Below are 24,934 nucleotides of genomic sequence, written 5' to 3'. Positions count from 1 at the left end.
TGGTGAAGCTGTCCCCAATTAGTGAACACACAATCTCCTGATTGGTTTGGTAAACCATTAAACTGTCTTGTATTTTCAAGAGAAAGGGAAGGTGGTCTAAAGTTATGACTATTTTACCAACTTCACTCTTTCGGAATTTTAACAAAACCTATACATCCTGTGGACATTTAATCTATATTTAAAATATATCAGCATTTTTATGGAAATTAATATGGGGAATTGAAAAAACATCCATGTGCTTTTAAAAGATGGCTTAGATTCAAATACAATCGCTGTGACAATTAACAAAAATATATTAGATGCCATGAAATATAATAGATGCACATTGTTTCATGTGCATTAGCCATAGATTGAAACATATAAATACCAATGCACCAGTAAATGGCTTTGTGAATTATAAGATACCTTCATGATAATAAAGACAAAATCACTCAATTATGTGTTCAATTCAGTGTTTCTACTTTACACAAAAGAATGCAAAGAGTCATACGGTGGTGAAGAACATTGAGTTCAACATGTATGGACCAATGTTTAGGGAGATGTGACATGACTGGCACACTTTATTTTTTTCAATCATGATTTTGAACCATCCTTTATAAGTAATACCATTCTATAGCATATTTCCCTCTACTTTCTATGTCTTTTCAAATCCAACTCAACTCTACCCTCATCTTACCTCATAATTTCTTAGAATAGGAAAAAACAAACAAACAAACACTTACTTTTCCGACATATTGTGGATCGGGTCCCATATGTTCTTCTAAAACAAAGAACTGATTCCAAACCCATCCCCTTTTGGGACGATGGTGGACTTCGGTTTCACCTTCAATGTGTTTGGTCTGGTTTCTGGTCACCTTGATGGAGCTGTGGTGAGCAGTTCCATAACACCTCTGCACAAAACAGAGACACACAAGGACTGGACAGATACAAGATGTGCTCGTAATTTTCATTGTAAGATAGCTTTCCAGTTCACCGTCTTCTTTCTTTTCCTTGTCAGTTATAAATGCTTAGTGCGCATTCAAGAGAGAATCCAGAGCATCTTTTGGAAGGACAGTCCAAAGTAAATTGTTTAGCGTGTCCATGATTTAACTGCCCATCAGGGAAAGCTCAGACTACATTTACATCCTGAAACACTTGGAGAATCAAATCTGTACTTGTCTGATTCCAAATCTTCACAGTAAGTGAACACAGGCAACCATTTTCTACCTAATGGATAGAGAGAAAATTATATACATTACAAAACATGGTAGCTTTAAGTATTTTCTCTGAATGCAAATTATACTATTTTGTGGGATGATGCTGATGTGTAAAGAATACATACAAATTCTTTTTGCAATTCACACAAACATGCATACACATAGTCATGCATAAGCTTGTATCCTGCATACATTTTTACAAGGATCTTCTTATCTTTACTGTTAATTCTCAATACTTAAAAACAAATTAATATATATTTATATTTATGTATTTCTTTGTAAATATATATATATATTACTTTTAAAAGAATGTATATATTTGAATATTTGCGCATATATATATGCATATTTTTATATTTATATATTTATGTGTGTATCAAATCCTTGGAAACAACAGAAATGCAGTCCTAGGGACGGCAGAAATGCTCAGAAACCGACCATGAGTATGTGCACATTTGCGATATGATCTCTTCTAATATATGATCCATTAGGCACTCCTTACTACATGAAAATTTTCGTTTTTGTGTTTATTTTATTTTTGTTAAATGTGATGCAAAATCACAACACATACATGGATTACCTGTTCCATGTGACTCACTGAACTTCACCAAAATACTCAAAATACTTTAGGGTTGAAAAACTGTCACAGATCATTAAAGCAATCAACTAGGTAGGTACTTGAATTGCTTAGTAAGCACAAGAGACAAAAATAAAGCAGAGCAGATAGAAAGATGGCTGAAAAAAAAAAAAAGTATGCAACTTAAACTCAGTCCATAGATGGGGATCAGATTGGCATGGCTGAGTATGAGTGAGAGAGCTTCAATTGGCTGAAGCATAGTTTGCTTGGATTTTGTTAGTCCTACAGATAATACTCTAGGGTGTGGTCTTCACATACAGGCAAGACAGATTGTAAGCTTGGGGATGACATTACCCACAATTCTAGCAGCTATGTAAAGAAAGGTAAAAGGAACAAAAGAATGGTAGCAAAAAGATCAGGGGAAAAATGCTTGGATTCTCAAATAAATGTTGAAGACTCGGTCTCAGATTTTAGTACAATTGGGACAATCAAGCAAAACCTACGAAATATTTCTAGAAGAAAGCAGGCAGGATTTGGGAGGGGAAAAAAAAAAAAAGTTGACCCTGAAATTAGTACTTTACAAAAACATGAAATGGTGTAGCAAGTTTTGCTGTATTTTTATATGTATGTTTCCATAGGTATTTGGAAGGAAACGTGGATTCAAGGTTATAGCTGTTCTATCTAGAAAAATATTAGATGCATAACTCTCATTTCATAAAGCTCACCCCTGTATACCAACACAAACTGAAATGTAGAGCTGAATCAATTATAAAGTAGCTGACTTATCAATATAAAGACTTAAAAAATTGAATGTAAACAATTAGCCATAGCATAATTCCTTCACACAACTGAAAAAAGTTTCTATCAAGTAGGGAATGTAAAACATCTCACATGAGACTCAGAATACGGTACTCTTCTCTATCAATACGTCTTCCCATACATTTGGGTAATGATAATGCTCATTTACCAGTTGTTCAAGGATTGTATACGATTGGAACTAGGATTTCATTTTCATTATCTAGTGAATATAACTTGAAGTTGGTAATATTCTCTGAAAGCAAAGATGTATTTTTCACTGATTTAAATTAAAATGACTCAAAAACTCTAACATAGTTTTTTTTTTGTTTTTTGTTTTTTTAAATACCATTATAGCTCCAGCATGATGAGAGCACTGGAAAGAAAGTAAAAAAATAAATAGATAAAATAAAAAAACAGATTTACTTTTTTTTCCAACAATGTACTTATAGTACAAACATGAGTCATCTAAGTTTTTCAAGTCTTACTTTGCTCATTTAACTAAAATTTGTGGCTTTGAATCATTGATTTTAATATTCTTTCCAGTCTAATAAATTATTAAAGACTCTTAATTTTCAAGTCACAGACTTCAGAAAAGAAACTTTAGCCTTTCTTCTTAGAAGGCAAATTGATGAATATATAGAAGGTGTTATCTTAATAATTTCACACCATTTGGTGTGATTTCTAAATGAAATTAACATCTTTGCCCTTTATGCTAAGTTGTTTAACAAAGCATAATTCATGAGTGAAAGTGAAGAAAGTGGCTTTTGTAATGCATTATAGATATGTAGAATGAGTGTGTTCTTTAAAATAATGATCTAGTCTGGCATTCCAAAAATATATAGATGTATTTTAATCTATATATGTATCTTTAGAATCTTCACTGTGATAATTACAAAGTGATAAATAAGGCTCTGTGGAGTGAAAGAACAAATGTAAACATTACTACTGTACTTTTGCAAGTAATCTCATTTACTATGAGAAGACAGAACTCCAAATATAAAAATCTTGTGCTATACTTCAAGAAATCCATCCCTGCATAGACTAGAAAGAATTAAAACACAAATAATAAAAAAACATTGATTGAAACTGACACTGTAGAAATATGTTGCAGACATCTGCCATTTTTTAAGTGACATTCAAACAAACACCTTACCTACCCTCATGGAAGACTCCAATATATGAGTTCTGATAAGCAGAGCCTTTTCACCTCTGAAAACTTAGGGACCTGACACTTTCTTCTTACAGCCTTTTAGTTAGAATTTATACCAATGGCACAGCCATGTTAATTATATGTTCCAATACCCTGGAACAAATTATGGATGAATGCAGAGACAGCTGAGAAATTTTTCACAGTGTTAGTGAGGTTCTCAAGGTCTAAATGCGGTGGATGTGAGTCCAGCAGCCTTGTGGGAGAGTCCAGGGGCAGGTGCATGAATTTGAGAGTCATTCTAGCTTTACTGTTTCAATGTGAGTACTTGACATTATTTCTTACTGTCTAACTTCCTTTGCTTCCCACTTCCCAAACCAGATTCTTCAGCCCTCACCAGTTTTGATGGTTGAAAAATACTTTCTCCAATAAATTTATTTGCTGCTTTCCATGGCCAAAGCTGCCACGTGTTACTTGAAAACAAGAACCTTCTCTGACATAAAGCATTACTGTCATTCCAATAAAGACATAATTTCCAAATAATGCATTAAATGCAATAATGTTTAATGTAGACCTCTCTCCATTGTTCTGTTACTTAAGCTAAGTGAAACAACACTGCTTCCGGAGAGTGGCCCCTTGCTTTTGTAAATACTCCCTCTTCCAAAGTGGAGTTAATAACAGTGTACTATATGAGTCAAGAGACGTGACCTCAAATGTTCATCTTGTAGAACACTGTCATATTTTGTAAGCAGTTTTTCTCTGAGCCTCACAGTTTTCATTTATGAATAAAGATTCTTAATGAATTCTCTTTGAGCATGTTCAGCTATCTAATTATTTGAATTTATGATTTAATAATTATGTATTATTTACGACTTTTCTTACTGTCACTGACTTACATCACTCAAGATTAAATAGCCATTTACAGCTCTTCAATGCATTCCTTCATTCCTGAAGGAAGGTATTCCTTCAGAGAGCTCTGAGGAAACAACATTCTCAGAGAAATGGATTCTCACATTTATCCCAAATGTTAATGCTTGTAACTTGTGCCTTCGACTGGATATTTTTACCAATTCATTCTTAACTTATAAACCTTGAATTCTAAAGAGGTCTAGAGAATGGCTTTTGTTTCTATTCTTTTTTTTTTTAAGAAAAGCTTTCTTTGTCCTTTTTTATTTTGAAAATGTCTTTATAAAAACCTACTCTGCTGACATTATTTCATGAATTCATCTTTCTAGTCTCCGTATGTGAGGAGTGACATGAGATATTTCATGTATTCAAAAAATCTAGAATTATAATTGCCACCAGGATCTGAATTCTAGCATTATAGGATACATGTTAGGAATTTATCTGACATTGCATAGAGCACAACTAGCTTAAAAAGAAACTGTCAAAGAAGATAAAGTATGATAGAAAGTCCATATTTTTTGGAATTACTTTCACTGAGTTATATAAAGACATCTTGCCTGAAGAAGTAAGTACATAGCGATGGGAACATAATGCTCAATACACAGAAGGGGGGCTTTCCAACTATCAAAACTGTAAATCCATCAGATGAGAAAATTTTTCTTTGTGTCATCTTGGAAACAATGCAACTTAATATTTCAAGAGAGAGAGAGAGAGAGAGACAGAGAGAACCAGCCCAGTGGTGCAGGGCCCATGGGAGAGGGAAAGAGAATCCCAAGCAGGCTCTGCACTGTCAGCATGGGAGCCCAACATTGGACTGCATTTCACAACTGAGAACATGACCTGAGCCAAAATCAAGAGTCTGAAGCTTAACCCACTGAGATACTCAGGAGCCCCAAGATTCATCATTTAAAGCTATAATACTGTCAGGCAGATTTAAATGTAAGAGACTTTATATTATGTTCGAATTCTGGAGTTGCTTATATTAGGCGAAAGTTACAAACACTGAACAAGAGTCATTTTTAAGAGTAATAAATATTTATTTAATACTTAGCAATCTTTGTATCTGTGTGTGTGTCTCTGAGTGAGTATTTACCTTCAGGATGGTCTAAAATCTCAAAATTATCCTGTGGGTTGGTGATAACAGGGATAACTCCCATTGCTGGCAAGATGCATTCTCAGGTACATGTCTGATGCTGCAGCTATGGTTTCCATCATTTTTGGATCCAATGATCAAAAATATCAGTATCCTTCTCTCATCCTCTGTCTAGCTCTTGATCAATTTCTGATGACACTGACTTCTGGGGTTTTGATTTACCTTCCTGCCTTTCACTCTCCATTGTTTCAATTCTCTATCAGTTTTTGCTTTTGTTTTTGTTTCCTCTCTCTCTCTCCCTCTCTCTCACTTAGTAATTCATCTGTTTAGGAGAATTACTCTTCTCAGTCTTTGTCAAATAGAGCTCTTGCTTACAGTCAAAATGCAAATTCTCATAAACCACAGAGATTTGTGCAGGGCTTCACCTAAATTTGTTTCAAGTTTTGTCTCTACGTTGATTGCCAAATCAGTATTTTCAACCTCAGTCTGACCTTTTCAGGACTCAAGGTTTTGATATAATAAACTGCATTTGCTTAAAGTATATATTTAAATATATATATATTTAAAATTATATATTTGTATACAAATGCGTATACAAAATTATATATATGTATTTAAAATTATCTCAAAATATGACTCATGCTAAAATATGGTATATACATAAATCAGAATGCATTAACTTTTACATACTATGCTTTCCTGCTAGAATTATTAATATTGTAAATATTAATAACGATTATTAAGTTTCATGTAGAAAGTTATGAAAATAGGTTTGCACACAGGCTTTACTCCCTCGCATGGCTCATTCCTCTCTCTTTGCCTTAAGAGCCTTACTCTCGAAATTTTATTCAGTAATACCTACCCTCTGAGGTCTAGACTGAAGGGTGTTTCTCCACAAAGACTTCTAGTTTTGGAAAACGATTCTCTTTGGGTCTCTTATGTTTCTGCACATTGTTTGAGTGAGTGGCATTGACAGCTTGCCTGCTGTCATTTTTTTTTTTTCCACAGATACATGTATAGCAAACAGTCTTGGAAGAAAGATAGAACATCCCCCTCCCTTTGGGGCACAAAGCCTGACTGGATTACGTCTTCGTTTAGGACAAAGATTGAAGAGGTCAGCTAGCAGACCTAATATATGACTGAGGATTCCAGAATTTAGAGTTCCTTAGTCATAACCCATAGATAATATGCATATGGCATATACCTGGGCTGCTTCATGTTACCCCATGGTTTGTGAGGAACAAGGGGAACTCATACCACCAATTGTGATATGGGTAATAAAGTCTTTTGTCTCTGATCCTGAGTCTCATATCTTCTGTCAGCATCTATGAAACTGTGGCAGCCTAACATATTAGATTGATAGTCGGGTAAAATCTCAAACCCATCACTTGCAAGTCTGGATACCATAGTTCAATAGAACTGTGTGCTCCTCTAAATTACCAGAGCATTATACCATCCTGTCTTACTATGACAGAAACCAGCATTCTAATTATTAATACAGGCGTCATTTCAGTTTTCCTTTGTGTCAGTTCTTTGTTGTTTTCTGTTTTTGTTTTTGTTTTTTTTTAGTTCTCACACCATGTCTATGTATTGCCATCTCCTGTGAGGTACCTCTCATAGTGTAGCTAATAAGTAAACATTTCTTGAGTGAAGAAATAAATGAGAAATAGACGAATTAATTCAGGGTTTGTGCTCCAAGAGTAGTATTAATATATCAAATTTCAAGTTAGAATATTTAACTGTAAATTTTTTTTACAGAAAAACTTTTTAAAAGCATGCTTTGATTTGGTTAACATTATACTTTGTTTTTCACTTCAAAGACCATCACAACCAAAGACACAAATACTGGACAAGAAAATTATACTGTATCAATAAAATCCTGCTTTTTCGCTTAGCTCCTTTTGCACAGGAAATTAAGAAAGCTATCCAAATACTGAGCCATGTATGTATTAGTAAACTTTGCAATGTCATATACTATGTCATTATAAGTAATATTTTATTTATAGTTCAAAATACATGTATGAACATTCCTACTATGTTGACCTAGAATAAATAAAGGAAATAAGAGACTACTATTCATGTTATAACTATTTTTTTCTGTTTCAAGACAAATTATTATTGTTAGATTCAAACATATTTATATGAAATTGTTAAAAATTTTTAAATTTATTTTGAGAGAGACAGATACATCATGAGTGGGGGAGGGTCAGAGAGAGAGAGAGAGAGAGAGAGAGAGAGAGAGAGGGAATCCCAAGGAGGCTCTGCACTATCAGCACAGAGCCCGGTGTCGGGCGCGAACTCACAAACTGTGACATGACCCGAGCTGAAATTCAGAGTTGGATACTCAACCTACTGAGCCACCCGGGTGCCCCTATATGAAGTTTTATTTTTATATTTTATGTATTCCTGAAATCACACACATTGGAGTAAAGATAATGTCCTGAAGATATATAAGAATGTAAGATGATATTCACAATACTGATCTATTTGACTACAATAGGTAATATCATGAAATTACTTCCAATTTTCATGTGGCTGATTCTACCCTTCATATGTCTGGCTAAAATTACTCCAAAAATTAGAAAATGAATATAGAAGAAAATGGTGGTACCAAATGCAACCTTTTCTTACTTATCTGCTTATGTCAGAGTAACAAATAGATATTTTGAATTTCTCCATGTCTTCTCAAATTATTTCTACCTATCACACTGTTTTTGTAATCTTTTTTAATGTTTATTTATTTTTGAGACAGAGAGAGAGAGAGAGACAGAGCTCGAAGAGGGGAAGGGCCAGAGAGAGAGGGAGACACAGAATCGAAAGCAGGCTCCAGGCTCCGAGCTGTCAGCACAGAGCCCCATGTGGGACTTGAACTCACAAACTGTGAGATCGTGACCTGAGCCGAAGTCAGACGCTTAACCGACTGAACCACCCAGGTGCCTCCCTATCACACAATTTTTATGTTTAGCTTATATTCTTGTTACGCACACACACACACAACACTATGTATGCACATACACACAGCTAAAATGTTAGGGATTAATGAAATAACTTTCTAAAATGGTTATTCAGTTTGGTTTAAAATATCAAAAAGCACCACTGGTGCAGACTCCTAGATGTCTAAATCACTATCTGGTTTCTATCCCCGAGCACCCTATACATGTTGCTAAGCATTAAGTCCCTGCTCTCCACTTACCCAGAATAAACACTATTATTTCCTACCCTCTCTTGTGGCTTGATATCACCTCAGCACTAAGTTCTAGCCAATGGCATATAAGCATAGCTTTATCTTTCGACTTCCTGGGAAATGTCCTTAGATTCTTGACATGGGTTTTATCTATTCTTTCCCCTTCAGCCTGCCACTTGAATCCTAAATGTGATGGTTACACCTCCCTTTTGGACCAAGAGAATGAGTGCCATAGCCTGGAGATAAGAGAAGCCATGCAACTTTATCCCAGAGAACATTGTAGAGTGGAGCCTCCATATAAGCCCCAAGCTGCCTTCCTCTGAGCTCAGTTAATAGAGAAAATGTCAGACTTTTTTTTAGTGCTACACCTCTTTTGTGTTTGTTACTCACAGCTGAATTTAGCCCTAATATAACGATCATTGAACTGCAGTAGTATATTCTCCAGCCTTTGGATTTCAGGGCAGGGGCTGGGATATAGGGAATAAAGTACAGAGGAAAGAGAAAACAGGAAAGGAAAATCAGGGGAGGGGGCAATGGCAAGATGATGGATGACACTCTATTCTAACTTCCAGAGGACTTATTTTTGGTGAGGGTTTTTTCTGCATCTTTTATCACAAATATTAAAATCGTGCTTTTCTCTTTTTCCTCTAAAGCAAGAAACTGTATCTCATGCTGTATCTGCGTCATTCTTGCACACAGCACTAGGCAATGCAAATGGAAGGACTGATCCTTGTCCAAGGTCTCCTTCAACACCTCTGCCTTTGAAGTCTGTCCTCTATCCGTATATAATCTCAACTCTCTGCTTGAAACTGCTTCATCCCTTTGCATCACCTCTAGGATAGAATCAAAACACTTTCAGGTGAAATTCATGGCTTTTCAATATTTGGTACCTTCCCACTTACCCCCTCACCCTCAGTGTCTGCCCAGAAAACACCTACTCGCATTCGATCATGCTGTCTCCTGACAATGCTGTGTTCTTACTAGTCTTTGTGCCTTTGTGCAAGCTGTTTCTTCTCAGTGAAAAGCCCATTCCTCTGTTTTAATGATCTGCGAATCACCAGTCCCCCAAGTCAGTCTTCAGAGCCTATCCACTCAGTTCTAAAGGTCCCCTGTTCTATTGTCATGAGGGAGTTCAGAATAAGCCACCTCAAAATATGCCACTCTAGCATAGATTATTTCAAGTTAAAGTCACTTGAAAAGCACCAGATGCAAAAGGGCACTCTGAGCTTCCCCAAAGCAGGAGATAATATCCCCATGTGAAAGAAGCCCTCCCTATAGCAGAAGGAAGCAAACATTTCTCAGCACCAAGGATGGGAAGTTGAGGTCAAGACACATCTGTAAAAACAAGCCTTGCTAAACTAACTCTTATCTTTCTAGACACATCCCTCTACCCAATTAACTAAATAGCCCAAGGCCCTTTGCCTTGTTACATTTTCACAATTTACTACTCTTGGTCCAGCCCATCAAATAAGGGTCTGGTTCTAACAGGTTTTTGTTTTTGTTTTTTTTTTTTCTTTCATTTTTTTATTTCCTTATATAGGCTCCTGTGTCACATAAAATTTATATTAAATGAATTTATATGTTTTCCTCTTGTTAATGTGTGTGGTTTTTTTTTTGGTTTTTTGTTTGTTTGTTTTTTTTTTTGTTTTTTTTTTGGTTTTTTTTTTTTGGTTTTTTTTTTGGTTTTTTGTTTTTTTTTTTTTGAGAGAGAGAGAGAGTTAAATAGAAAGTTTGAGGGGCAGAATAGGAGGGAAAGAGAATCCCAAGCAGGCTCCTACTGTCAGCAAGAAGTCCGACATGGGGCTCAAACTCACGAACCATGAGATCATGACCTGGGCCGAAATCAAGAGTCAGATGGCCTGACTGAGCCACCCAGGCGCTCTTTTTTTTTTTTTTTTTTTTTTTTTTTTTTTTTTTTGAGTAATCATTTCTCAAGTAAAATGTCTTACCTTCCCTATAAAAAGCAGGCATATGATTCTCCCTCTTTTGGGGTATTGCAGTTTCCTTAATTTACATGGAAGTTTGTTGGCTTAATTAAAATGGAACATGGAACATCATTATTCTTATTTGGATGAAAACTAAGTGTTAATTTTTTTTATGCCATATAGGTACCAAAGTTTTATGTAAACTATTGAGTCAAACCATCCTTGAATTTAAAACTGTGTTAGAGATTTCCTTAGAAAATATAAATCTATAAGGAGCCATAGCATTATCGCTAAGCAATATACTTGTGAATTTTAATGAGAAATTTTGATAAAATGTCCTAAACAGAAAAAGACGTGTAGCGTTTTTATACATACACTTAAAATACTATGTTCAAATTGTCTGACGTTTGACAGAACTTTGAATTTCTATTCAGGGTCACATTCACCCTTTACCGTTACAAGCATGCTCTTACCAATACAGCCGACTCTCTCACATCCCATTGTAAGCTTGTTAGATCTACGTGGCCACACATTCATGCTAAGGATATTCCATTACACGCTATCTGCAGGATGAAGACAGATACGTGCATGGTGTCGACACTGCTTCATGATCCACAACCTGGAATGGTTCTCAGTGTTTTTTGTTTTGTTTTGTTTTGTTTCTGTTTTTGTTTTATCCAATTGCATCACATAAACCGTGTTGTCGGTACAGTTTTTCTAGTTATAGTAAATCTGTCAAATGTTCATAAACTATTCCTAACATGACCAAGAAGACATTTTATCATAAGCCACATACTCATAAAACTCTATGCACTTTATGCACGATAATGATACTAGTTGAATACACAGTGCCTGTCACACAGCCCTGAATGCTCTGTGTCTCCTGAAATGTCTTTCATGGCTTTGGCCCTTGAAAATTGTATACTCGTCTCTCAAACACTAGTGACATTCCTTCCTTGCAATCGCCACCACTCTACATGGGTTAGGCACTTCTCTGCACCCACAGCGCCCTGTAAACAGAGTTTTATTTTGCCCTGTAAACTTTTATCATGTATTGTGTTTTCTCAAACAGGATTAGGTCACTTAGCATAATGTCTTCAAGATTCATCCATGTTGTAGCATATAAAAAATTTTCTTTCTTTCTTATGGATGAATGATATTCCAGTGTGTGTGTGTGTGTGTGTGTGTGTGTGTGTGTGTGTCCCCTACATCATCTTTATCCATACATCTATCAATGGACTTTTAAGTTTGTTGCACCTCTTGGCTGCTGTACATAATGCTGTAATGAACATCAAGTGCAGATATCCCTTCAAGGTCCTGTTTCCATTTCCTTTGAAAATATTCCAAGATGTCAGATTGCTGAATCACATGGTAGTTCTATTTTAATTTTTTGGAACTTTCATACTCTTCTCCATAGTGGCTCTACCCTCTTACATTCCCACCAATGGTACATAAAAGATTTCTTTTTCCATGTCCTTGCCAACACTTGCTATTTCTTGTCTTTTTAATAACAGCCATTCTGGAGCACCTGGGTGGTGTTAAGCGTCCAACTTCAGCTCAGGTCATGAGCTTGCAGTCCATGAGTTCAAGCCCTGTATCAGGCTGTGTGCTGACAGCTCAGAGCCTGGAGCTGCTTCCAATTCTGTGTCTTCGTCTCTTTCTGCCCCTCCCCTGCTTATGCTCTCTCTTTCAAAAATAAACAGTAATTTAAAAAAAAATAATAGCCATTTTAACAGGTAAGAGGTAATATCTCATTGTGGTTTTGACTTGCATTTCCCCGATTAGTGCTGTTGAGCACATTTTCATGTACTTGTTGGCCATCTGTATGTCTTTTTTAGAAATATATCTATTAACTATTCAGATCCTCTGCCCATGTTCAATCTGTTTCTTTGCTTTGCTAGACTTAATTGAGTTGTTTATACATTTTGGATATTAATTCCTTACTAGATATATGATTTGCAAATATTTTTTTTACCATTCTTTTTGTGTCTTTTCATTTTGTTGAAGGTTTCCTTTGCTGTGCTGAAATATTTTAGTTTGATGTAACCCTACTTCTTTTTGCTTGTATTGTCTTTACTTTTGGTGTCAAAGCCAATAAATTATTATCAAGATCAATGTCAAGGAGCTTATTACCTCTGTTTTCTTTTTGGAATTTTGCAGTTTGGGGTCTTACATTTAAGTATTTAATACATTTTGAGCTAACTTTTGTGTATGGTGTAAGACAAAGTTCTAACATTATTCATTTGCATGTGGATATCAATTTTCCCAGGTAAATGCACTGAAGAAAGATCTTTTCACCATTGTGTATTCTTGGCACTCGTGATTATCTGTTGAGTTTATTTATGGGCTCTTGATTCTTTTCCATTAATTTGTGTGTCTGTTTTTATCCAAGTAATGTGCTATTTTGATTAGTATTGTTTTGTAATATGTTTTGAAATCAGGAAATGTGATGCCTTTAGCTTTGTTCTTTCTCAAGATTGTTTGATTTTTAAGGTGTTTTCTTTTCTTTCTTTCTTTTTGGTTCCATATTGATTTTAGGATTTTTTGTCTTCATGTAAAATGTCATTGCGACTTTGCTGAGGGTTGCTTGCAATAAGTCTGCAGATGACTTTGGGTGGTATGGGCATTTTAGTAATATTCAGTCTCCAATGAATGAGCATGGAATGTATCTCTAATTTGTGGTTTCAATTTCTTCCACCAGTATTTTGTAGTTTTCAGTGTACAAATTTTATCTCCTTGATTAAGTTTATTCCTGCAGTATTATTTTTGATGCTATTGTAAATGGATTTGATTGTTTTCTTAATTTCCTTTCTGGATTGTTGACAGTGCATGAGAATGCAACTAATTTTTTATGTTGGTTTTATATCTTGCAGCTTTGTTGAATTTGTTCAGTAGTTCTAAGTGCTTGTGTATGGGGGGATCTGTAGGTTTTTCTATATATAAGATCACGTAAGTTGTGATTAGATATAATTTTATCTTTCCTTTATAATTTGGGTGACTTTTATATCTTTTTCTTGCCTAGTTGCTCTGAGTAGGACTTCTATTGGTATGTTAAAGAGAAGTGGTAAGAGTGGGCATTATTGCTGGGCCCTGACAGCATTCTGAAACAGAAGAGTCACAGTCCCAGCACCTGGGAATTGCCCTAAAAATTACGAGAATGTTGGACATATTGCCCAGTCGTTTCTTTCTCAGGGAGATGCTGGAAGCTTAGAGTTTCCTCCCAATTGCATGGTACTGTTCCAGGGGTAGGGATTATGGCCAGAAGGTACCACAAGTATTCCTACTACTTTTGATGTACTTGCTTTCACACTTGCCTGAGGTCCAGAAGCATCATAACTGGATTCTAGATTTCTCATAATAGGAATTTGCCTATGTATGCTTGTTGAATGAGTGTCTTCATGTGAGGAAGTAGGGTCTGGAACTTCCTATCCTGCCATCTTACTGACATCACTCAGGACATTTAACTTTATATGAAATGAGTAGACACTGGAGAGTTTCGTGGAGTGTATAACATAAACTGAATTAAAAGAACACTCTAATATCCATGGAAAGAATGGGACATGAGGGACCAATTGAACTAAATGAAGAACAGGTTTCAACAGTATTTTAGAAGTGCAAGTGAGAGATAATGGTAGCTAAATATAAAGCCCTACCATAGGAAGGAGAAAGAGTTATTTTATATATATATATATATGGCTACACACGCGCGCACACACACACAAAGACTATGTGTTATACTTCATGATGTTTGGATTGCAAGGCAGAACATTCAGAAAGAATCATAAGAGGTAAAGATTAACAGGGGAAGAATGTAGAGTTCTATTTTTGGTTAGTAAATGTGTGCTACCTCTAAGGCATCTGAAAGGAAATGTTGAGTGAGCAGTCACCTAAACAAGAGCTCAGTGGAGAAGTCAGGAAAAAATGGCATTAGCATGAGAGCAAAATACTGAAGTCACTTAAAGCCATTGGCTAATAAGATCACGTTGGAAGAAACTGAAGTTGGAAAGAGTGTAGGGCATAGGGCTCAGTATTGGGCATTCAGTATTTAGAACTAAAAGTAAAGGATTAGGAGCCTGTAAAAGAAATAGAAGAAAGGTGTGATTTGGTGGCAGTGGTACACATAGGTGGCAGGTGAGGTATCATGGAAGCCTACTGCACAAATATTTTAGAGGGGAGAGGATTGCACAAGCAGTTAAATCACTGTATTTATTGATAAAAGACCCAGATACCATTAACCTACTTCTTACACTGAATTTGTGTTTGTAAATATTTAGAGTACAGAAATGAACTGTTTTTTTTTTTTTTTTAAGAAATGAACATTTTAAACATACATGCTACATGATATACAATGGACTGTGTCTTTAAAGCCATTATCTTATTTAATTTTATGATCTTTTTCTACTTGAAGATACTAAGACTCAAAGCATTGAAATAGCTTGCCTAAAAGTTGAGATATGAAGACAGTTCTATTTGAGTTCAGTGTCTTTCTCCAACAGTAGCTTTAAATAGACATGAGTTTGAGTCATTACGCCTCTCTCTCCTTGTTATTGGTCCTTGAGATGTGAGATATTTAACATCTGAAAACTTTTAGTTCCGTATGTTGGATGATATGATAGTGGGAGCTATAACCCATAAATTTTAGTTAGTATTAGAAGAGCCAAAAGAAGATAAAGTACTCTTTCTGCTTCATAATAAGCCCTTGAAATATGGAGTAATATTTTGTTATATGGATATCTCACTTTAGAATTTAATTCGTATTTATTTTTATTACATGTTACATTTTTTTCTATACCCACAATTTAAAGATAAAGATAGGGAAGACAATTCATTTATTATATCTAGTGAACTATTATAAAATTTAAAAAGCAAATGGATGCACTATGATAATCAATTATATACAATGTTTAGGATAAATGTGATTTTTCTCACACATTAACATTATCTATCTTTCCAACTCAGCTTAGAAAAAACCAGAGTCATACATATTCAGATGTATTCTAATAGCTTCAATGAGATAAGGAACTTACAGTATAAATGAGTCTGATTCTCTTCTCCTGGCAAACTAGGTTAAACTCTAGGAACAACTTCTACATACTTAAGGGTTTTTAAATGAAAGGATAATTTTCCTTTGTGATGTTGACTTATGATAAATAAAAAGGACATGTGGAAATTATAGAGCATCTTCTCCATCTATTTTGCTATCAGTCTCTCAGATCTAAAAAAAAAGAAAGTTAATTCTAATATTTTTAAGATATTAGAACTTTTTGAGATATTAATAAAATGAGACATTAAATATCTAATGTTTTAGGGAGCTTAGGAAGTAAAGGGTTTTACTTTTAATATCCTAAAACTCATTGAATTTTTATTTGCAATTTGCTGTATATATTTCCAGTTATTGCATTATCCTGTTTGTGCTTTTATAGCTTTTAGCAATTAGAGAATAAAGTAGGTAATATGTTTGCATAATATAATCATTCAAAAGACCGAATATAAAATAGGGTCTCCCGGTGGTAATAAAGTCCCTGTGGACATCCCAGTTAACTCTTACAGGCTACTAAAGTATAACTTTGTTGAATCGTGTGGAAACAAAACAACAAAAAGTTGTAATGTCCTCCAGAGTATTATTAGATAACATGTTGCTATGTTTACATAGGGAATTTGCCACATTGTTAATATAATAGCTACTTTGTGGTCCTATAGAGGTTTTTAGCTGATATATCTTTATTGGGAATATTCAAAGGTGTTTATATCCAGTTTCCAAATAATTAAAAGTATATTCATAGGTCTAGATTTTTATCCTGAGAACGTTTATTATTATGATGACTTTATATTATATGCTTTTATTATAAAAGGGCTTACCTACTCATGGTAAGAAAACAAATAAATAAAAAACAATACAATTGGACATAAAGTGAAAAGCAAAAATAATAATAATTTTCTTCCTCTAACACTGAGTTCTACTTTCCATATATGCACAGTGCTGAAGATATGCATACATAGTATTGAAGATAAACTATAAAAAATAATAGCTATATCAACAAACAGAAGATAAATGGAGAATGCTTAATTAATACATTTTTTACACTAACGAAGTCATATTGTGTTAGTATTTTGGAATTGCTTCTTGCCATAATAATAAGTGAACTTTATGTTTACTATAGACCCAACTTGTTATTTTTAACTACTGCACATCACACAATTGCAAGAGTGTACACAATTTCAATATTCAAAAAATCCTATTAATGACCATATGGACATGATATGCTTGAAAAGCAGGAACTCAAATTAGTAGACAGCAATCCTCTTTTGTTTCAAAAAGACTGATTTAAAATCTGCGAGTTTAAGTCAAAAAGAAAACCACACTTTTGGTTTATTGGCTGACAGAATGTTCTATGAAACCTGATTTGTGGGAAAAAAAAAAAGGCAGCCTAAAGTAATAGGTCTTTATTATATTGGTTTTGTACATGTAGATAATTAAGCCCACTTAAGATGTAGTTAAATAGGAAAAAATAATGTTCACAATATTTCACCCACATCATGTTAAATTTGTAAATGATCAAAATAGAGAACAAGGTATTCGTTACGCACCTTGTCTTTCCTAGAGAAACTATATCGATTAGCCAGATGGTAGACTTGAAAATCAAGGCTTTGGAATCAGGCTGATCTAAGTTTGAGTCTGGCTCTGTCCCTCGGCACTGGTAAAGTGGGTTATCTGAGCAAGCTAACTTCTGCTACACTGCGTTTGAAACAAGCGTAACAACACTCTTCAGTATAATGCAAAAATTATTGTATGAGAAAATATCTCTGAGAGCCTGGCCTACATAGATCTCTCAAATGTAATTACTAATATCATTATTACCAGTAAAACAGTGAGCATTCTATTATTTCCTTTGGGGAGGACAACCCAACAGTTTTAAGACATCTGCCTACAGGGATTGGACCGTGGATTCACACGTGAACACGTACATCCAAACACAACAGCCCTGAGGTCCTAAAGTTCTTTGGTTTCATGTCTGCTCTAATACCTATACTGAAACCCATGTAGTCTGCATCTCTATGTCCCATTATCCATCCTAGGATTCAACCTTTTGTATTTATCACAGACAGCGCAAGCCATGATAGACCACAATAATGCTGCTTTGGTAGTGTATCAGAGAGGTCAGAGATATCCTTTTTTTTCCCATTGAAAATACTGACTTGTTGGGGCGCCTGGGTGGCTCAGTCGGTTAAGCGTCCGACTTCAGCTCAGGTCACGATCTGGCGGTCTGCGAGTTCGAGCCCCGCGTCGGGCTCTGGGCTGATGGCTCAGAGCCTGGAGCCTGCTTCCGATTCTGTGTCTCCCTCTCTCTCTGCCCCTCCCCCGTTCATGCTGTGTCTCTCTCTGTCTCAAAAATAAATAAAATTAAAAAAAAAAGAAAATACTGACTTGCCTTGTACATTTGTGAAAACTGACACCCTGTCCCTCATACAATAGCTAATTTAAAAAGTGAGAATTTTAATAATGGTTCCCATAGAGGCATTTGGGCCAACCCGGATACATGTGTTCTTGTCCAATAATCAATGGCAACTGGCCTTGAAGACCATTAATAACGCAACTTTTAAACAGAATCACCACAGAATTATCTGATATAAAACTCAATGCGCACATAAACATTGCTTTCATACCGTACTGACTTTCGCTGAAAAGCAGGAAGTACAAAAACACGATTGAGGAAAGACGACAAACCAACAAACAAAATTACCAATGTCTTTTCCCATAAAACTATGAGAGGCAAATGTGTGAATCTGCTGGGGCTATTATAACGAAATACCATAGGCTAGGTGGCTTAACCAACAGAAGTCCAAGACCAAGAATCTAGCTGATTCAGTTTCTGGTACAGGCTCTCTTCCTAGTCTGTAGTCTGCCTCCTTCTCCATATGCCTCACATCCCCTTTCCCGGTTTTGTGCACACAAGGAGAGAGTGAGAGAGAACAGCTTTCTGGTATCTTTTTTTTCATATAAGTACAGTAAACCTATAAGGTCAGGCTCCTATACTTATGGCCTCATTTAACCTTCATTAGTTCCTTAGATGCCCACCCCCAAATACAGACACACTGGGGATTAAGACTTCATCATATGAATTTGAGGAAACACATTTAGTCTCTAACAACAAATAATCCCTAGAATCTATATGTAAGAACTTCCAAAACCTATAGAGATGAGCTAAAGTAAATTCCATATGCTATCTGGGAAGGACTGGAGGCAAAGAACATTGAAAGAGATGTCAAAAGCATGTGGATTCATTAACAGTAAATGTCAGCGAAAATAAACTATGTGAGAATGAGTATACGTGCCCAGGTGAAAAACCTTATCTGCAGTGGATTATTGGGTGGAAGGAAGGTGTCAGGTTGGCTGGAAAACCTCCCTGGACTCAGTATAATTTAGAAAAATCAGAGAAGGCAAGACTGCACCTAGTCTCACTCACACACACACACACACACACACACACACACACACACACACACAACCAGATTTCCTAAAATCCATCTGTGTCTGGAAAGAGATGAAGATTCTTGCATTTCATAAGCAACCAATCTGGATAACTATAGTAGTAGCTACAGAAAAGTACTAGGCTGCAATATGGGAGACTTTTTTTCCACTCATGAAATCATAAAAGACAAGACTGGTAAAAGCCAATTCATAAAAACTGAAAATGTCTACGTGGCATAATCATGGTAAGCAAAGCAAGCAAACTGTTCAATAATCTTATTCCCTCACCCCCAGTTGGGCAAAGTACATAATGAACAATTCACGGAGAACATACCAAGGCTTTTAAATGTATTAGGACAATCATCAATCTCATCATAAGAAACATAGAGTTTAAAACTACTTGACATTGGAGAGCCTAGTTGACTCAATCAGTTGAGCATCCAACTTCGGCTCAGGTCATAATCTCAGTTTGTGAGTTTGAGCCCCATATCAGGCTGTCTGCTGTCAGGTCAGAGACTGCTTCAGATCCTCTACCCATCTCTCTCTCTCTCTGCCCCTCCCCTGCTCTCTCTCTCTCTCTCTCTCTCTCAAAAATAAATGAACATAAAAAAAGCACTGCATTGATATCTAATTCTCACGCAATAGACTGTAAAAACTCCAAAGGTTTGCTAACTCATTTGCAAGACTGTGGGAGGAGGTATGCAGTTTTAAATATAGCTTATGGCTATGTAAAATAGGTCAGTCCCCTTGAGGACAATTTGTCAATTGCTACAAAAATTGCAAAACTTATATTGTTCGATTAATAAATTCTACTTTAGTGAGCTGTCCTACAGATTGTTAAGATATTTCATTTAAAATTGAAAACAAAAATAAAAGGCAGTCAGCCTACTCTTTTCCTGTCCTGTGAGGATCTTTTTCCTATAGGAATTACATACACAGGAAACGATCTATGTACAATTCATACAGTGTATAAATTTCACATGACAAATTACAGTATCTCCCATTTGAGGAAGATTGGAAACCAGGAAGAACACACTGGAAAGAAAGGAGGCATTCACCTGCATATATTTCATTTTCCATTTTTTTTAATTATCTAAAAATTTGACACATTTTGAAATAAGAAGAATGGTTGGTGCCTCCCTACACTTCTGCTCACACATCCACGTGTGTAAATAATTCTAGACAAATGCCAAGGAATTGGAACATCTGGTGCTTGAGGTAGTGTGCGGCCCCCAGGTGTGCTTGAGCCTCAAAACACAATATGTTTTTTGGTAAAATGTATTAATAATTACTATCCTTTTTATCTACAACAGATAAAATTGCATGTTGATTTAATGCCCCTAAAATAAGTAGGAGCTTATCACGATTATGTAGATTAAGAAGTTACTACATTTGAGAAGCCAGAGTGTAAAAAAGAAAAAAAAAACTTTCAAACCAGTAATTCAACTTAAGATATTTTCAAGGTGGTTTTTAGCGAAGAATTTGGGGATAATGGTGGAAAAGGAAAAGTTATTCTTTTGGGTATTGAGAGGAATGTGTTTGCTTAAAACCAAAAGAATGTTCACAGCAAAGGGCTTTTCCTAATGATTGTCTCAAGCTTTCACTTTGTTTGAACAAATCTGCTAAATGAATTCATGACATTTCTCTGGGTGAAAATAAAAAATTACTTGAGTCAGTGTGCCCATCTTAGTATTTTGCCATTTAAACTGTTCTATTCTCAGGCCCTTCTCCAGACCTAGTAACTCTGCAGATGGGGCCACATCTCTATTTCAAAAATGATACTCATTAATGTTTAAGAAATACTGCCCCAAAATACAATACACATAAAATGACAGTGTATCCTATCTCTGATGTTGAAATCTTCCAACAAAAAGAAATACAAGGCTGGGCACATGTGTAAATATGCACTATCATCTCTAATTATGATAGAGTGCACATCGTCTTAATACTAGGTACCTTTGAATTAGAGTGAGTTCAAAGTTGGGGTTATAGAATCATAGGTTGTTAAAAGCGCACTGTTAGAGGTGGAATTTTGCCCCACCCTCAATTTCATATGTTAAAGTCTCAACAAACAGTACATCAGAATGTAACTTTGCAGGGCACCTATGTGGCTCACTCGGTTAATTGTATGACTTCGGCTCAAGTCATGATCTCACGGTTCGTGGTTTCAAGCCCCACATCAGGCTCTGTGCTGATGGCTCAGGCCTGGAGCCTGCTTTAGATTCTGTGTTTCCCTCTTTCTTGGCCCTTCCCCTGCTCATGCTCTCTGTCTCAAAAAAATAAATAAACATCAAAAAAATTTTTAAAGAAGAATATAACTTTGGGAATAAGCTTTTTTAAAGAGAAGATTATGGGGGCACCTTGGTGGCTCAGTTGATTAAGCATCTTTGACTTTGACTATGGCTTTGGCTCAGGTCATAATCTCATGGCTCCTGGATTTGAGCCCTGCATAAGGCTCTCTGTTGTCAGTGTGCAGCCCACTTCAAATCCTCTGTCCCCTTCTCTCTTTCTTTGACCCTCCCCAACATGAATACTCTCTCTCGAAAATAAACATTAAAAAAGAGAGAGAGAGAGAGAGAGAGAGATTAAACTAAAAGGGGGTTAGAGTGGGCTCTAATACAATATGAGTAGTGTCTTTTTAAGAAGTTTCTTTTTAGGGAGAACCGGGGTGGCTGATTAGGTTAAGCATCTGACTTCAGCTCTGGTCATGATCTCACAGTGCATGGGTTCGAGCCCCACATCAGGCTCTGTACTTACAGCTCAAAGCTTGGAGCCTGCTTTGAATTCTGTCTCCCTCTCTTTCTGCTTTTCCTCCTGCTCATACTCTGTCTCTCTTTGTCTCTCAAAAATGCATTAAAAAAAAAAAAAAAAAAAACAAACAAACAAAAAAAACATTAAAAGACATTCTTCCTGTGAAGAAGCAGTGAAAGGGTAGCCACATGCCAGGCATGGAAAGAGGCCTCAGGAGACAGAAAACTAACAGAACCTTGACTTGAACTTCCAGCCCCCAGAAATGTGACCCAGTAGACTTCTGTTGTTCAAGCTACCCAAGTCATGGTATGTTGTTACAGCAGCCCTAGAAAACTAATACAACCACAAACTACAACGTACCCTTCTGAACAGAGCAAAAAAAAAAACAAAAAAAAAAAACAAAAACAAAAAACAAAAAACAAAAAAAACAAAAAAACAAAAACCAAAACCAAAACCAAAACCAAAAACAAAAACACTTAGCCCTGGATCGCAAAGTTGAGGCAACTCTGCGACTATTCTTGACTGACAGTATAAATAACATTTAAAATTAAACCATGTGGTTTAAGATTATGATTACTGAAGCTGGCCTACCACTTAGGACTGGTGGGAATTTTATCTAGTAATCTGACTTCTCTGACTCTGAAATTCTTCAGTGTGAAATGAGGAGACACAGGTGACGTAAGTGGCTTTAAGGCACATGGTGTGGTGTTTGGGACACGCGAGCACTCAAAAATACTCATAGATTTGTTTGCCTGGTAGGAGCATTATGGCAAATATAAGTCAAGATACTAAAGAAAAAAAAACATTCAGGATCAAGATTTTATTTTTAAGTTAATTTATGTATTTTGAGAGAAAAGCCTGAGTGTACAAGTGGGGGAGGGGCAGAGAGCCAGGGAGAAAGAGAGAATCCCAAGCTGGCTTCACCCAGTGTGGGGCTCGAACTCACCAACCATGAGATCACGACCTGAGCCAAAAGGAAGAGTTGGACACTTAACCGACTGAGCCACCCAAGTGCCCCAAGATCAAGATTTTTAAATGACACTACGCTGCAAATCATGACTTTCTTAATGATAAACGACAGGAATAAACTAAATATGTGAGGAGCTTAACTAAAGTATCTGACCAAGAATAGAATCTTTGCTAATAAGGAAATTTCCAAAAATACCTTTAAATATCCCTTGAGAAACCTTAAGTAACTCAGACTCCATGACAAGTTTTATACCTTAGTCAGATTAGGGAGAAAAATTCTACTGGGGAGGATTTTTATTTTCTCATTATAAGGGACTTAATTTCAGGTCTGAAATCACTTTTAAGTTGGAATAACTTAGTGAGAGATCAGAAATATACAAATGTTTAAAAACCTAAAATTTAGTGAAATTATATTTATGTTAGTATGAGTATCATGTGATTTCCTTGTTAATGAGATTTCCAAATCTACAGCAAGTTAACTAGTCTTTATATAATTCTCCAGGATCTTATATTTCCAATGTATAATAATATTCACTCATATAGAAAGAACTGACTTTTTAAATCTATTTACTCATATATAAAGAACTGACTTTTTGTTATAAATTCTTCTAGGAATTCTTCTTGGTTCTGATAAATCAAGAAATAAGCCTAGTGGTGGCTAGATACTCAACACCACTACTTATCTGAGCATATAACAAAGTCACAGAATGTTATTTTTGTTCTTATATTTTTTCTCATGGTTGTATTGGAACCATGTTGTCAGAAACAAAGAGATTAATGCAAATTTTAAAATCTATGCTGCAAGAAAATGGAGCTAAAGTTTGATAAGCTATTCAAAATTAATTGTCATTTTTAAATGATATAAAATCAAACCATTATTGTTACCAAACTGGAAAGCCCAGCAACCAACTTCTCATTTTGCTTGACTAGAATCAAATGACTAAGGACAAACAATGCAAAAGTTAAAACAAATTAAAAGCTATTTAATCTCATATGTAATAAATTATATTAAAAAGTGAGATCTTGATATAACAAAATGTCATCTTTAGAAATATGACCTCAAATCAAATTCGAACTTAAGACTCTAAACTGGCTACAAGCAAAAGATTCTTGCAATATCATGGAATGAAACAAAAGCAGCAACAACAAAAAATTATCAGTTGGTAGAAACGGTTTAGGATAAATGTGCTCAGTTAGGTGTCTCTCACATTTTACTCCTTACTGGAACTTTCCCATAATTTGTTTGTCATCATCCTTTCAATAATTTGGCAATTTAAAATTTCCTGCCTAAATTAATAAACCTCTGAAATATGATGTGACAGAGAATACCTTAATTTTCTAATATTTTCCAAGCAGACTCTTTCCATTGGTCAGTCCATCACATCCAGTGTTGGTAAGGTGAACTTTGACCACCTCAAGTATCGCATACTTGTTCATGCGTTATCCTCATTTTCCGTTCATTCTCCATAACCAAATCCTCAAAGAGTATCCCCAAGTCCCATCATCTTACATTGCCGTCCTTGACTATTACTCGTTGGCTTCTTTGTCTTTTAACTGTTATCACACTTGCAGGCAATTTTGATATATTTGCAGATAATTTTATTCTAATTTGGATGATTTGCTTTAAAAAAAATGTATCATTTTTATATTGGCCTGCCCTGCCCCTCCAATTATACACCATGCTTTTTAAAATATTTTTAAGTTTATTTATTTTTTTTGAAAGACAGAGACAGCGTGTCAGTGGGGGAGGGGCAGAGAGAGCTGGAGACACAGAATCAGAAGCAGGTGCAAAGCTCTGAGCTGTCGGCACAGAGCCCCACACGGGGCTCAAACTCGCAAACCGTGAGATCATGACCTGAGAGGAAGTCAGAAGTTCAACCTACTGAGCCACATAGTTGTCGCGAACTACACACCATGT

At 35.7% G+C, this 24,934-nt stretch overlaps 1 protein-coding gene across 4 annotated transcripts in view; it reads right to left on the bottom strand.

Moving 5' to 3' along the window:
* Window positions 1-24,934, bottom strand: part of CDH18 (cadherin 18) — a 526,050-nt gene that overhangs the window by 328,978 nt on the left and 172,138 nt on the right. For all 4 annotated transcript variants that reach the window (XR_006221469.1, XM_042997273.1, XM_042997280.1 and 1 more), the window contains one exon: window positions 723-1,206. Coding sequence is in view for 3 of the 4 variants with exons in the window: in XM_042997273.1 (XP_042853207.1) it covers window positions 723-950 (228 nt within the window). In the remaining variant the exon portion in view is untranslated. The remainder of the gene's footprint in view (window positions 1-722; window positions 1,207-24,934) is intronic.

This window comes from Panthera tigris, chromosome A1 (assembly GCF_018350195.1).
Source record: "Panthera tigris isolate Pti1 chromosome A1, P.tigris_Pti1_mat1.1, whole genome shotgun sequence".
Classification (NCBI taxonomy): domain Eukaryota; kingdom Metazoa; phylum Chordata; class Mammalia; order Carnivora; family Felidae; genus Panthera; species Panthera tigris.
Note: the sequence above shows the minus strand (reverse complement) of the source record. Positions and strands in the feature narration are given on the sequence as shown.